Source organism: Pelodiscus sinensis, chromosome 11 (genome assembly GCF_052426305.1).
Source record: "Pelodiscus sinensis isolate ZL-2025 chromosome 11, ASM5242630v1, whole genome shotgun sequence".
In the NCBI taxonomy this organism is placed as follows: domain Eukaryota; kingdom Metazoa; phylum Chordata; order Testudines; family Trionychidae; genus Pelodiscus; species Pelodiscus sinensis.
The window spans coordinates 12,568,815-12,584,640 of record NC_143062.1 but is presented as its reverse complement, the minus strand read 5'-3'; the positions used below and the strand labels follow the sequence as shown (position 1 = coordinate 12,584,640).

General features: G+C 47.4%; 1 protein-coding gene across 3 annotated transcripts in view; it reads right to left on the bottom strand.

Annotated features, from left to right (window-relative positions):
• Positions 1-15,092, bottom strand: part of IPPK (inositol-pentakisphosphate 2-kinase) — an 88,441-nt gene extending 73,349 nt beyond the window's left edge. The window contains exon 1 of one of the 3 annotated variants that reach the window (XM_075939712.2): positions 14,763-15,092. Coding sequence is in view for 2 of the 3 variants with exons in the window: in XM_089781095.1 (XP_089637221.1) it covers positions 14,208-14,486 (279 nt within the window). In the remaining variant the exon portion in view is untranslated. Of the gene's footprint in view, positions 1-14,207; positions 14,696-14,762 lie in introns of those variants that run through there. The other 2 variants (XM_075939711.2, XM_089781095.1) reach the window with 2 other exon arrangements.
• Between the last annotated feature and the right edge of the window lie 734 nt (positions 15,093-15,826).

Genomic DNA, 15,826 nt, shown 5'->3' with positions numbered 1-15,826 from the left:
CTATGGGACAGCTGCTGCAAAGCTGTTAGGATTAGCATAGATCATGCAGTATCCACACTCATACTGTCGGCATCTGTAGGTAGACCATGACTCTACTGCCGTGGTTCCCAACCTTGTTGATACAGAGGACCAGCAAACCAATTCAAAACTTTTGGCAGACCGGCAATATTTGCTATGCAAATTAATATACAAATAAAACATTACCAGTCCACCAAAAGCCCAGCCCCCAAAGCCAGCGTTAACTCCTAGGCCCCCCCACCCCTCCATTACCCCCAGCACCAACTACTAACCCTAGAGTCTCCTGCAACCCCCCCTTTCCACCCACCCCCGATTCCCATCTCCCATCCCAAATGCCTCAGTGCCAGTCCCCTGCCCCTTGGGAACTGCTGCTCTATATCACTCAGGAAGATGGTTTTACATCAGTTTAACAATACACTTTACATGCACATTTTACTGTGATATGACATCCACATCTTCATCAGGATGCACAGACGATGCAAGGCAATTTACGTCAGCCTGCCTGTACTGTAGACCAGGTCGTAGTACATCTGTAGTCAAAGGAGCCTGTGATTACTTCACACAGCTCCTTGTGCAAGTAAAGCACACTCAACTTGCAGTCTGACATGAATTATCTATGTATTTTGGTGCTATTTCTTTGAACTAGTTGAAGTAAATATGACAAGTAATATTCTTAAGATCTGGAACTCATTTCACATCTGAAATAGCTATATTCTTTATCAAATATTTGAAGTTCACTATGTTTTTCCTTTCATAAAACACACACACACACACACACACACACACACACACACACACACACAACCACTCAGGCTTTCACTCATCTCAGAGTTCCAAACTGTCATGAATGGCTTATAGATTTTTGAAAGAATAAGCTATAACAAAATAAAATCAGCTAAGACACACACACACAAAAGACATGAACATTCACTGCATATTTGTTTTATAGCCAATCGGTAATGCAAAAATAACCACTTTGTATCACAGCAAACCAAAGATACAATTCATTTCCCAAATACCCTCAATACAAACAGCTGTAACCAGAAGACATACAAGACCATAAAACAGTAAGGAGACACTACTTTTAATTTGAAAATCTGTTAATCAATAGGACAATACCACACAAGTGCAGAGATTAACAGAATATGGATAGCAAATCTTCCTGGGTTGGGTCTTATAACATAGTAAATTTAAGATCTTAAAAGGAACATTGGGGGGGATCTATTCTTTTAAATGTACACTCCATTCAAAAGAATAAACATAGCCATAACTGACTTAACAGTTATTTCACAGTAGTCTCAAAAATGCTAACATATATTTTGTTATTAAATCTGTTAACCAATAGGCAACGCTACATACTTATAATTTCACCTTAACTGTTTAGCAAATTAGTTTCAGCAACCTACAAAGCACATCAACTTTGTATTGTTTCATTATTAAAATATCTGAAAACCTTAAGTGCCCTGCTACATTAACTGTTCAAATGCTACGTCTACAAATACTTTTAACAGTTTACTATTCCAGTTTGAGATCATGACAGCTTCTTCATTATGAGTGATTACTCCGGTGCTCAATATTTCTAGCTTTTGTGCAAGCCTTGTAATAAGCCAAGAGGTTGAGAACCAAAAGGTCTAAAAATGGTTGTACCCATCAGCAGAATCTCTCTCCTCAAAAGCAATGGGTCTCAGGAATAAATGTACTCCTATGGGGAGCACAAAGATCTTCCAGGTAGTACATCATTTAGATATTAGCCTAATTTTACAAACAGGGCACACAAAAACACACCAATGAAGTCAGTACAAACTCAAATGACCTACAGACTTGTTTATACTAGTCAATATACTATATATGATAGCAAGTAGTCGACAACCCAATAAGCATAAGCTTTCTGAGTGGAGTACCAACTACTCATTTCCACGTTCCCCTCCCTCGCTGCCTCTCAGAGGGAGGAACAGGAGCACATGCTTGGGGGGGGTGCCTGGTTTAAAAGCTGGTTTCCCTCAGCACCTTCCCTCCCCCCCAATCTGCTGCCTCTATGGGAGGGAGGTGGCATCAGAGGGAGGAAGGGGGAAGGCGGGAAGGGGAGGCTGCTCCAGCAGCAGCCCCTGTCCATGGGGGTCCCAACAGGGACCTGGGCCCCCTGCTCACAGTGGACAGGGCTGACCTCTGCAAACAAGGGCTGCAGGACTCAGTGTGAGCCAGGACACTGCACCTCTGCATTTTAAATGTAGCAAAAGCCCAGTGGCTCTTACTACATTTAAAATGGAGCCACAGCGTGGGTGGCTCCTGGAACTGGCACAAGCCAGCAAAGCTCAGTCCCAGCTTGTATTGACTACACAATTAGCCCAATAACAGCAATTGAACATACTTACTAGACACTGAAGTAGTGAGTACAATATTTATATTCTGATTGTTTTATTTTATAATGATATGGTAAAAAGAAGGAAAGCAATTTTTCAGTAACAATGTGACACTACTGTATTTGTCTGATTTTGAAAGTGAGCCATTTTTAAATGAGATTCTGGGTACACAAAACAAACCAGACTCCTGAAAAGGGCATAGTAGTCTGGAGCCAGTGCTCTAACGTACCTTTTGGAATAGTATGTATACCACCTGAGCTAATTCTTCCCTTGCTGCTAGCACTAAGTGTTAGTATGCAGTTTTTGAAACCATTAGTACTAATGTTTCAGAGGGGTAGTCGTGTTAGTCTAACTGGGGAAAAAAAAACCACTTAAAAAAAAACAAATAGTCCTACAGCACCTTATAGACTAACATCTTCATTTTTTGTTAGTGTCTAAGGTGCTGCAGAATTTATTTATTTTTTTTTACTTTTTTTCCATTAATACTAATGATACTGTATTACAAACCTCCCACAACCCCGTAACTTCAATTAACAGCATTATTATGAACCTTAATATTCATAAACCACCAATATCAGCTGAAGAAAGGACTGTGGGAAACTAGGGCACACCCATGGTAAGTGGACATCTGGCTAACTAAAATCATGTGGGACCAAAAAGCGCCAGACTGGAGAGGTTCAACCTGTACCATCTCTCAAATATTAGAATGTCACTTCTACTGACATTGCATTCAAAGCCCCACAGAAAGGCCCCAGAATTTTCAAGCCAAAAGAAAAATGACCAACAGCACATGCAAACCTTTGCATTTATGACAAGCATTCTGACACAGACAACCAGACTTTTTCCTATCTGAGGGTTTCATTAATGATTTGACATGAACCAGAGGGCTGCTCCGAATTCCCATGGAAATGGAATCACAGATGCCACATAAAGACAAGCGCCAGCATGCACTGAACACGATGGACTATTATTGTATGCTAAGACCTGAAGTCTTGAAGGCATAAGTTCCAGCTGTCATTCTGTTGGCAATGTTTTACTCACTCTTGTAGAAAGGCCAGCTCCACGTCATACAATGAGCAATGGCATTAGCACAGAGCATCAGAACACAGACATTTAGGTTCTTCTTATTCATACATCTTATTCAACCCAAACAAGTGCGACCAAAAAAAAAAAAATTCTACAAAATTGAGTTTCTCAAAGAGATAGCAATTAATAGTATTATTCCCTGTGCTCCAAAAAATGGAAAACTCAACACCATAGTCTGCATCTAATTCATATATCAAACTAAGCTGTCTAACTAGCAAACAAAGCAAAAAGCCCACTACTCTAAATATATGATCCTGAGGGTAGAACAGTCTCCAGTAGCATCAAAAACAGTCTCAGGGAGTATACGTTTATTATGAAAGTGGCTAAATCCAGTTCACTCAGGCTAGGTCTAGACAGCAGCTTTATTTCAGAATCAGCTATTCTGGAAGGGTATGTCTACACTTGCCTCCTAGTTCGGACTACGGAGGCAAATGAAGCATACCAAAGTTGCTAATGAAGCGCGGGATTTAAATATCCTGTGCTTCATTAGCATATTCGTGGCCGGTCGCCTGATTTAACTTGCCGCGTGTAGACACGGTAGTCCGATTCAAAACCCTTCCCTCAAATTAACTGTTACTCCTTATTGCACGAGGAGTAGCAGTTAATTCGAGGGAAGGGTTTTGGATCGGACTGCTGCGTGTAGCCGCAGCAAGTTAAATTGGGCAACCGGTATTTTAAAACGGTGACTGGCTGTGAATATGCTAATCAAGCGTGGGATATTTAAATCCCGCGCTTCATTAGCAACTTCGGTATGCTTCATTTGCCTCCGTAGTCTGAACTAGGAGGCAAGTGTAGACATACCCAAAGAGATATTCAGTAATAGCTTATTTCGAAATATCACGTCTACACCCAAAATGAGTTTCAAAATACCACTTAGAAATTTTGAAATAGCGCATCCATGCTGACTGGACGCTGAATTGTATTTAGGCCACCCAGAACCAGTTCTGGTAGGGCATCAGGTCCGTAGTTAGCCTCAGACAGCAGCCACGAGTTATCTAAGGCTCGTGCTTGAAAGAACCCCCCTGGACAGCCATTTCTCAGGTTTCCCTGCTTGCTTGCCTATGTCTCTGAGGGACAAAGCAGCATTTTCTCTTCTTACTCAGACCACCACAGCACTCTGTGCCCAGAGGCAGCTCCTGCTCCATAGCAGAAGCTGCCTCTGGGCACACTTTAGCTCCTCCTGGAGCTTTCAAGTTCTGCAGCACTTTCTGCAGGTTGTCTCTCAGGCTCTGCAGGTACCTAACACCCAGGACTTTGTGAAGACCCTCCTTGGGTATGTGGGGGAGCCGTTACAGGACCTGGACGTGGTCTGGCTGCCGTGCCCCACCGCATCTGGTCTAGCTGCCCTGGTCTGGCTACCATGCCCTGCCATGGTCTAGCATCTGGACATATTGTTCTGGAGCACTAGGGAGACCAACAATGGCTCCAGAACTTTTGAAGGAAGAAGGACACCTTCCTTTAGCCGTGTGAGTGGCTTGCCCCTGCCCTGAGGTGATGGGACACACACAAGGCCCACCATTGCCCTCCAGAAGCACATCACCATCACCCTCTGGAAACTCTCCACATCAGACAGCTACTGATCTATGGGGAATCAGTTCGGTGTGGGGAGATCGACCATTGGTACCCTGCTCATGTGGGTATGGCACTCTAAGGCTTGTGTCCCAGGAAGGGGGTGGAATGAGGGAATGGGCTTCCCTAGGGTAAAGGGGGGAGGGGACGCAAGTCCTCCCCCCCCCGGAAGGTTTGTTCTGTCCCACCCACACAAAGCCCTGCCTGGGGTGGCCTTGATTGCAGGGGGTTGCTCCTGGTGAGTGGGGGGGGGGGAGGGAGACTAGGAAAGGGGCACTCTCAGGCACCCCTGTGCTTCTCAGTTTGTCTCCTTCTGCATGCAGTCAGGGCGATCAAAAACACCCTGCTTCACAGAGTCATTCACTTGGCAGATATAGAAGCCGCCATCGAGGGGTTTGGCACCCTGGGCTTCCCCAACTGTGGGAGGCGGCTCGCAACGGGATCCATATCCCTACCCAGGCCCCAGACCACTGGGGATACTTTTCAGTGGTCCTGCAGGCTTTGATGGACCACCGGGGCAGTTTACACACACAAATGTTGGGCAGTTGGTGAAAGCGCACCACACACGCGTGTTCAGGAACTCTAGCATCTGCCAGAAGCTACAAGCCGGGACTTTCTTCCGACAGCCACATCAGAGTCAGGGACATGAGCATGCCCATGTGCCTGGGGGGGGGGGGGGGGGGGGGGAATGCAGACTATCCCCTGCAGCCGTGGCTCATGAAGCTGTACACCAGCCACTTCAACCCCTCATGACAGGCATTTAATGCCAGGCTGAGCAGGACCCGCATGGTCATCGAGGGTGCCTTCGGCCATCTGAAAGTGCATTTTAGATGCTTCCTCATCCACCTGGACCTCAAGAAGCACAACATCCCACATGTGGTAGCTGTGTGTTGCGTCCTGCACAATGTGTGTGAGAGAAAGGGGGAGGCTCTCCTGCCAGGGTGGAGGGTGGAGGCAGACCACTTAGGCAGTGCCTTTGAGCAGCCACATATGGCTGCCACCTGGCAGGCCCATCAGGGAGGTCCCGAGGGAGAGCTTCTCCGCAGAGTAGTAGTGACACTGTTCTCTGGTCCGCATCACTGGGGGCTTCTGCTTCACTCCTCACTGCCGTCCCTCCACTTACACCTCCCTTCCCCCCATTCCTGATGAAAAAAATAAACACCTTTGAGGGCGACAGGGGACAAAACTTAATTTTATTTTACAGAACTGGGATAAAAAAACTGGGGATGGAGAGGGGAGGAGAGAGGGTGAAAGAAGGGATTGTAGAGAATTGGGGAGGAGGGAACTGGAAGGAGGAGAAACAGGGAGAAGAGGTTCAGGGCTCAGGCTGGGAGTGGCTCCCACTGCTGCAGGGGCCTCAGTGTCCACAGGGGGTGGAGAAGGAGAAGCGGGAGAGGGAGTGGAAGGAAGAGCAATAGCTGGAGAGGGAGCAGAGGCTGGAGCGGGAGGAGGCAGCATGCTCTGCACCAGGGTGTGCACATCATTGGAAAGGGAGCGCAACTCTGTGCAAGCACCTCCTACCAGCTCTCCCGACGGAGATGCAAGTCCTCCTCCACCCAGCAGTTGAGGGCTCACAGTACCAACAGGTGCGGTCACTGGTATTCGTCCATTGGCTGTGCGTGCCTGCGGAAGCCTCGGGTGCAGGAGCACGTCCCGGAAGGTGTTGACTGCCCTCCACTCGCAGCTGGTTTGGCTGTGGAGAACAAAGAGAGACAGTCAGTCATCCCAGGGGACACAGTGATGGAAGCCCAACCCCCATCTGTGAGCCAAGAGCAACAGTTCTCAGTTCTGTCGCATCTGATGTGCTTGGAGCCTGGCCATGTGCACTATGGCCAGTGGTCCCTGATGTCCCCGGGAGCGAGGGATGTCCCGAGACTGTGGCCATGCCCGTGTGCCATGTGCAGGAGTACTGAGCGTGTGCCACCCTAGGGTCAGGAGCCTTGAAGGCCTCTCCAGCCTGTGGCCAAGAGCCCAAGGCTCCTGTGTTGCAGCCTGCTGGGGCCACATGCCCAGGAGCAGCATGACACATGCTCCCACATGCACACGTGGCTGTGTGATCTGCAGCCAGTAAGGGCCTAGCAGGGAGTGCCTAGCTCCCTTCCCCCCACCCCCTCCATGATGGGAAAGTGATGGCACTCACATGATGTTCCTTCCCCGGCCTTGGACGATGCCTGGGAGTTGTCCGCAGGGAAGTCTAGGGTCTCCTGGGTCAGGTCGGAGGGGGGTCAGGATGGCCTCATCGCCATCGCCGTCGCCGTCATCTGGGCTCCCGGCAAGGATGACCGTGGGCATCTCCACCACAGAGTCTATAACTACTGGGAGAAAAGGGCATGCCCCACCCCCCAAGATGCGGTCCTGCTCTATGTAATACGGGCAGGTGTGGGGTTCTGTCCCAGATCGAAAGCTGTCCTCTTTTGCCCTGGCATAAGCCTGGAAGAGCTCCTTGACCTTTATCCGCACCTGTTCTTGGGTGCAGATGTGGCCTTTGCTCCCCAGGCTGTCTGCCATGTGGCCATAGACGTCCACATTCCTGCATCTAATGCAGAGATCCTGGAGGTTTGTCTCATCCCCCCAAACCTGAATAAGGTCCAGGACCTCCACACCAGACCAGGAAGGCGCACGTTGCTTGCGGACCCTGGGAGCTGGCTGAATGCTCCCGGGGAGCAGTGGAGGGCTGGCTGGCACCATCTGTCTGGCTCATCTTAGGCCAAAATGCAGTCAGCGGCAGCTGCAGGGTGGCTCAAGGCTGTCAGGCCTGCTGCGAGCCACAAACCCTGCCTGCAGAGTCTGCAGCTTTAAGGGCTCCAGAGGAGAAGAGGGGAGATAGGAAAACTCTATGTGTGGCCAGAGTGGCCACCAGGACACCCTGGTAAGGGCTGGAGGCCCCCTATTTCAATTTAGCCCCATCCTGTCTACACAGCACCTATTCCAAAATAGGCGCTATTCCTCGTAGAATGAGATTTACAGAACTCGAAATAAGCCGTCCGCTATTTCAGAATAATTTCAAAATAGCGGTTTGACTGTGTAGACACTCACAAAGTTATTTTGGAATAGTGGTCATTATTCTGAAATACCTTTGCGGTGTAGGCATAACCTCAGTGAAGATATTTGGCTTCCCCCCTTAATTAATAAAAATATTGATGACAGCATTACACGTTTCAAAGTAAGATCATGACAATCTTTCCATGTAATTCAACACAAGATGTCCAGAGCATACGTGTTTTCTTCTGAAGTGAACTCAATTTCAAGATAAGTGTATAAAAAAATTGATTTTCCCCACACTAAAGGCAAAATATTTTTTCTGCATAGTATACATCTACCATTGAGGTATCAAAGACACACTGATCAAAAAAGCAAGCTGGGACTTAATCTTCTCTCTCCCAGATTCCCAAAATAATTAGTCCTTTGGTTTTGTGATGGGGTATACCAACCCTGCACTGGGCTGGTAAGGATTAACCAGGTCTACCTGTCTGAGTGCCCCCTACCCACACTGGGCACGCTCGAACTGGAGGACCAGTATACGGGCCAGTGGAGCCACACAGTCAGGGCTGACCACAGCAGAGGAAGGAGCTGTTGCCAGAGCTCAGGAGGAGGATCAGCAGGCAGATGCCAGCCAGCAAAAACAGGCCAGGGAAGCTCCCTGTCCAGAGGAGGCAAATGGGGAATATGCCACTGATGGTGACCAGGGTAGGAAGCAGTGCAGGATGGGGAGCTAGATCCCTGAGAGCTCAGCATGTTGTGGGCAGACTCCCTACTGAGCTAGTGGCAGGAAACACTTACCCCTGACAGGGCCCTGGGCTGGAATCTGGTGGAGAGGGAGGACCCATCCTCCTAACCCCCACACCCTGTGACAAGGCGATCTTGTTGTTGCTATTGACCCCTCTGCTGGGCCTGACTGCCCCACTGACGGGGGACAGCTATTGACTCGGCCGCTGGACCCTAATGCAGGCAAAGGGGCCACTGACTTAGGGCTGCAAGGCTGGACACTTGGAGGGGAGAAAGCAGATAGTTATTGGGACTGCAGCATCCACAGGGTGGAGCACATATCGTGGGGCCTGATAGGCTCAACACTTTGCCTCAGAAGAGGCTGGGCATACCCACTCTGTGACGGGACTATTAAGACCCCACAAAAACAGGCTAGTAAGAGAAATCATTGTTTCTGAATCACTCCAAAAAACCAAGTGCCTTGAAACAAACCAATTATTTACCATTTTATTTTAACAAAATATTAGGTTACCATTGCATACATTACACACCCAGACATGAATAGAAGTCACCGGTTGCAATAAACCAAAAGAAAAAGCATATATACTAGACAAGAAAAGGAATTTGCAAGCTCTCTTTTTACAAGAGAAATATAAAAACACTCATTTTAAGCCTTGTTTGAAGCACGGACTTTCTAAAGAATATAGAGCAATTGTCTAAATTAAGGACTCAAGTTTTAGTGCAAGAATCTCTGTTGATAAACACTGGTTAAAATGCAAATCTGTATAGATGTGCAGCTCCCTTCTGAAGAGTGAGACACCACCTCTTCCTGCTACAGATGTTAAAATAGTGTTTACCTAAATAAACAAGTAGCTGATGACATTTTCAGCAGTTATATGTTCACATGTGAGGGAGGTAGCGCCTCGTGCATATCGGCTCCCGCCTGCCCGCCCACCCACAGGCTTCTGCCTCCAATAAAGAGGCAAGAGGGGGGCCTTCATGTAATTGTGACAGTTAATTGATGAACTCAGGCTCATTGGTTAACCATGTACTTTCACAGCCCTAATCTCCACTTGATAATTGTCCATGGTCACAAAAAGGAGACCATTCTCCCAAGCAGAAAACTTTTATTACAGCAATTGCTTGCAAGTCTCATTCTCCTGACTTATTTGAGGCAGTGAAAAAAAAACCAGTTTTGCTAAGGTCCAGTTTTCTCTAAGTGCTCATTTCCACTGCATGGCAGCAATCAGTAGTTTCATCATGTCTGCTTAGATACAATAAATCGACCTCCGAATGGTCTCCCACCACCTAGGTACTCCACCAGAACGAGAAGAGTAAATGGAGTCAGCGAGAGACCATCTAGAGCGGAGAATAGCTGATGACCTTACTGCATGGAAGACACCAAATAAGAAGGTCTAAGTACATCAATTTCAGATACACAACTTCAGCTACGTAAATAAGGTATCTTAGATTGACAGGGGGCATAGCATAGACTAGTCTTTAGGCTCTGAACTTCAGGGCAAGCGAACTGGTGGGATAGCAGCAGTGTGAATATCAATAGTATAAGGTATCAGCCCTGTTCCTTCCATTGCAACTTTTACTCCTGAGGGCATTCTGCACACAAAAATAAATACATAAAATAAAAATTCTGCATACAATATTTTAAAATTCTGCAAAAATCTGCAATTTTTGTCAACAGCAAATGGCAGGGTTCATAGGCCACTGGCTGCACAAAGGTGGAAACTCATCCTGCAATCCTTCTACCTCCCACTCCAGGGACAGGGATTCAGCAGTGGGGCTGCATCTGATCCTGACACAGAACAAGGTCTGGGCCTGCTCCAGAAACACTCTAGCTGCGTCTAGACTGGCCGCTTCAATTTCCGCAAGAACACTGATGATCTAATGTAAGATTGTCACTGTTCTTGCGCAAATAGTATGCTGCTCCCGTTCGGGGAAAAAATTTATTTGCGCAAGAGTGCCAGTGTAGACAGCTAAAAACTGTTTTACGCAAAAAAACTCTGATGGCAAAAATGACGATTGGGACTTTCTTACGCAAAACCGCACCTAGATTGGCACAGATGCTTTTCCGCAAAAAAAGTGCTTTTACGCAAACGCGTCCATGCCAATCTAGACGCTCTTTTCCACAAATGCTTTTAACGGAAAAACTTTTCCGTTAAAAGCATTTGCGAGAAATCATGCCAGTCTAGACGCAGCCCCAGGGACCTTGCCCCTCTCTGGCAAGCAGTCTCAACCAGGCAGGATACAAGTGTGCAGGGATTCAGCGAGAGGGGACACCAGGTATACAGCAAAAAATATTCTGAACGGGACAATCAGTGGGCAAGATATGGATGCACTGAAGATCGAGGCGGGGGTGGGGTAATGGGACTCTGCAGGGGCTTCCAGATGAAGGTGGTTGGGGCTCAGTGGAGGAGTCTGGGTGCTGGTGAAGTGGAGGTTTTAGGGATGCGAGTCTGGTCACAGCTCATCTGTGGCATGGAGGATTTGGATGGCGGGGCTCAAGGTGATGCAGAAAGATGGTGCTCTTCGGGGTGGGCATTTCAGTGCAGGTAGATCATTATAGAGTGGTCTGGTGCAAGGGGACTCTGGATGCAGGAGCTAAGGTTCAGGGGCATGGGGTTCAGGTATGGAAGGCTAAGGGGGTTCTAGATGTATGAGGTAAGGTTTGGAACGGATGTCTGGTTATGGAAGGTCTGGATGCACAAGGACTGTCCCTATGTACAGTAACCCCTCCACTCACAGCTGAGGAATTATGGGAGCAGGAAGCATGGGGGGCTATTGAACTTCCTGCAGCTAGGAGATGGCCTGCCATAGACCCAGCCAGTCCTGTCAGGGGAAAAGGTAGTCCTCTCTCTCCTGGCTACAGCCCAGCCGAGACTAGCAACTGATTCCAGGTCAGGGTAGGAGTCACTGGCTGAAGTGTCTCCCCACCCTCACTGATTTCTCTCTCTACTGGCTGCCTGAAATGATGTACCTGCACCACTAGTGAACGGTGCATGAGTGCTCTGACAGCTTCCCATTGCTTCCCTGTCAGATTTTTCTGTAGGGAAGCAAAAAAAAAAAAATAATAATAATAATAATAATCTGCAAGAGACAGGAATTCTGTGTGCAATCAGTGACACACAACTCCCCCCAGGTCTAAACTTTTCTTAACATCCACATTTGTGTTGCACGATGTAGTTGCAGCTGCAGTGCTTTTTAAGTAACAATTCTACATTCACACCACAGTGCTCTGAACCAACAGCTTATGAGAAATTTCAAAAGGCCACCCAAGAAAGATAATAGATCAATTACCTAATGAGTCACTGATGAAATGGTAGACAATTAAAAAAAAAAAAAAAAAAAAAAAAGGACTGTTCGTGCTGAAAGGCCTTTTATACCAGTGATTCCTAGCCATAACGGTACTGTATGGCTAGGAAACACAGGTATAGAAGGCCTTTGAGCATGAACAGTCCTTTTATTATTGTCTACCATTTCATAAGTGAGGATCATACTGTGATCATGCTTCCTTAGACAAGTCTAATTCAAATGTCGGTGCAATTGTGTGAACATTCAGGTTTCAAAAGTTTAAGGGAAAAAACTTATTAGCAGCATTTCAGCCTCAAGTTAGGTTAATCGACATCACATCCTCTACATAAATGCAGTTCTTGTATGCACAGACATAACTGTTGCACAACTGAGATACAAGAAAGTGTGACACATGCTTGGGTTGAACAAAACTTTAGTCACTACTTTGCGTATACAAATGTTCCATTAGCACACACCTAGGATGACTGACAGACCATTGGAATGACAACAATATGTATGACTGGTGATTAGCAACAAAATTAAGCTAACATTCATACAGTACTTTGTGTTTTAACTTTTATAAATTAAAATAGTTAATTAGTGAGCCACAAAATTAGAAGTACTAAGAAGCAAGATTAATTGGCTAACTGCTGTTTGTACTAGAGCAACATGCAGCCTCCTATTTGCATTGCAAACATCTCAGATTTTGTGTGGTGGTGAAGACATTTGACATAGTCAGCAACTATACAGAATTTAAGGTATGACTCCACAGTTTCTACATGTTTAGAATGTTTCATGTCCCTGGAATAAGTCAGCCCTTAAATATAATGAAGCATTGTTTCTAAGATTCCTACCATCCAACTACTGATTTCTGGGTTTGGTATTTTTAAGAATTGCATCTTGAAGAAATGCACACCCCCCCCAAAAAAAAAACCACTTAACATTAATTGTAGTTTTAATCCTTACAACCTTTTCACAGTATTTATGAAATTCTTCAATATAAAGGACAGAAAAAAATAGTCTCCAAGATAAAAATAAAATAGATGCCATAATAGCCTTAGCACATGTTTACGTATGGTTTTGAATTCTCATCTAAGCTGATGAATACATTACAAAAAAAAAAGAAATTGCAAAAGTCTGAAGTTTAAAACCTGGCATATATTCATTCTAGGACCAGTAAAAAAAATATAGATGGAGCAAGTAATAAGAACTAACACTCAAACACAACCTTCTAGCTTTGATCACTTCTGCCTTACCAATAGTAAAAAAGGTTGTTTTAAATCTATGATCTCTTATCTTCGGATACTTATATCTTGGAAAATAACAGCCATTTATAGCCATGCTGGAATTAGCATACAAGGCTGCAAATGAATTGTACATAAGGATACAAAAACCTGGCCAAAGTCAATAATACACTTGTTTTAAAAGCATGTAAAACGTTTTGATACCGATAATTGAAATAAATCAAAATGCCCAGCAAAAGAGAAGTGAAGAGTAATAATATCCTGTTGATAGTAAAATGACTAAACATCTTTTAAACCAGTACAGAATACACAAGTATTTATAAGCTTTTCTATGGTGCTCATTGCCAGTATCTGAACACATAAAATAAGTGGATTCATTCTCACAATTCCCCAGTGAAGTACAGACTTATGCCCTTTTTATAGATAGAAAGTGGAGGCACAAAGATTAAACAACATGCCTGTATTCACAGAGAAGTCTACAATAGAACCAAAAGTACTGTAAAGCCCAAATCTCCTTAATCCCAGTCCTTTGCCTTAGCCACAAACTCAATTACTCCCAAGTAGGATGGAGGAAGGGAGGGGGAAAAGATTTCTGTCACCCTTTAAAACATATATCCACATCTTTATTCCTTCTCTTTCCTCCTCACCCACAGTGTAAGGTAACAGACTTTCCCTCATGCTTTTCCCCAGATCTCCCCTCCCAAAAGTATAGCAAATGACTATACACCAGGGTATTTTCTTTATTTACCCTTAAAATGAGGAGCAGACTGTAGGGAAAGCAGCAGGTTTAAATGACAGGTAAACAGTCTATGTTGGCTTGTTCGACAGTTGTGGCAGAGTTTCACTCCATACCACACCCCACCCTAGAGAGAAAACCAGGAGACTGAATCTTAAATATGTGACTAGAGTGGAAAGTTACCTGTTCAGGAAGTGAGAAAAAGCACCAGGTAAAGTCTGCCTCCCCTCCTCTTGGGGCGGGGGGGAGGGATGAGAAAAATGGATTTTTTATAAGGCACGAATGAGAACAAAGGAATAAATCACTTTTCAAAAGTAATCCTAGTTCTCTACCCCGGACGGGGGGGGGGGGAAGGGGGGAAGAGACCTCTCCTAGGGCTGCATCCCACAGCGCCCCTCTCCAGAGGAGTGTACTGAGGAAGGAGGCACAATTTCCCTGCAGCTTCATCCCCTGCACAAGCATCCACCTCCCGCTACAGCAAGGGTGGCAGTCCCGGCACACCCCTCTGCAGGGGAAGGTGGGGAGAGCGATGTTCCTCCCGTCCCCTCGCTGCTCCCGCTGCGTACGGGCCGACAGGCACTGGGGCCTCCCGGCTTCCCTTCCACAGGGGCCGCTGCGCTGCCCGGCGCCCTCCGACCCCGGCGTGCCGCAGGGGTTCCGCGTGCGCAACGGCCCAAACCGCCGCCCGGCAGCCGGGGCCAGCCCGCGCGGGGAGGGGAGGGCTCGCGCTGCCCGCACCTGGCTGTGGGAGATGACGAGGCTCTTGTTCCCTTCCCCGTGGTATTTCCATTCATTCTCATCCATCTTCTCTGCGTCCATCCCCCGCCCGGTCCCCGTCGGGAGACGGGCAGATCTCCGGCCCCCGCCGGCCGGCCCCGCGCTGGTTCTGCGCGAACGCTCACGAATCAACCATCTGGCGATCACGCTCCCCCACAGACAGCCCGGCTCTCGCAGGAAGTCCCGCCTTCCGCCGGCGGGGTTAAGAGGTGGCCGGAGCTCCCGCAACTCCAGCCTGAGCCGGCAACCCAGAGCCTCGTCATTGGCTGGCAGTTGGCAACCATCTTGGGTTTGGTCAGCGCCCACTGCCGCCATCTTTGATGAAGGCGGAGGTTGGGCTGGCCGGAAGAAGTCGGTCTCCCTTGAAGGGAGGGCAAGGAGATTCGCGAGCTAGGGCTGGTCTCCCTTGGACGCCATCTTTAGTAGGGGCAGAGGCCGGCCCCTATTTGTCCTGCTTGGTGAGTCGGGGGGCTCAGAACACCTGACTGAGCATCGGCGAGTGGGTGGGGGAGGCATTTGTTCCGCTCTGGGCATCAGGGGCCTGCAGCGAACCGGGAGCGCTGGGTTCTGAGGACGCGGGGTCAGTCCAGGGGAGGGCCGGTTCCCGCCCAGGCTGTGCAGCCGAGCACTCCTCAGCGCGCGCCGCTGGCAGCTCGCCGGTCTGGTGCGGGCTGCCCCGCGGCCGCCCCCCCGCCCCATCACCTCGTGCAAAGTGCCCCCCTCGGCACCTCCAGTGTGTAATGGTCACAAAGATCACGAGGCTGTGGAAATTACACTGCAACCCCGAAACACAACGTGGGAAAAGCTGCTCGAGTTGTCCTCCTTCCTGCTGTGGGGGAACAGGAGCAGCAGCTCTGTCAGGGGGAGCTTTCTGGGATCACAAATCTTTTTTAAAAATACGCTTATTAGTTTTAAAAATAACGTGGGGTCCTTTTTTTTCGTTTTGCTTGTTGAGCCTTCAAGAGTGCACTGTAGCCACAGTTGCATGTTTTTGTCCATAGCCATATGGTTCAAAATATGATTTG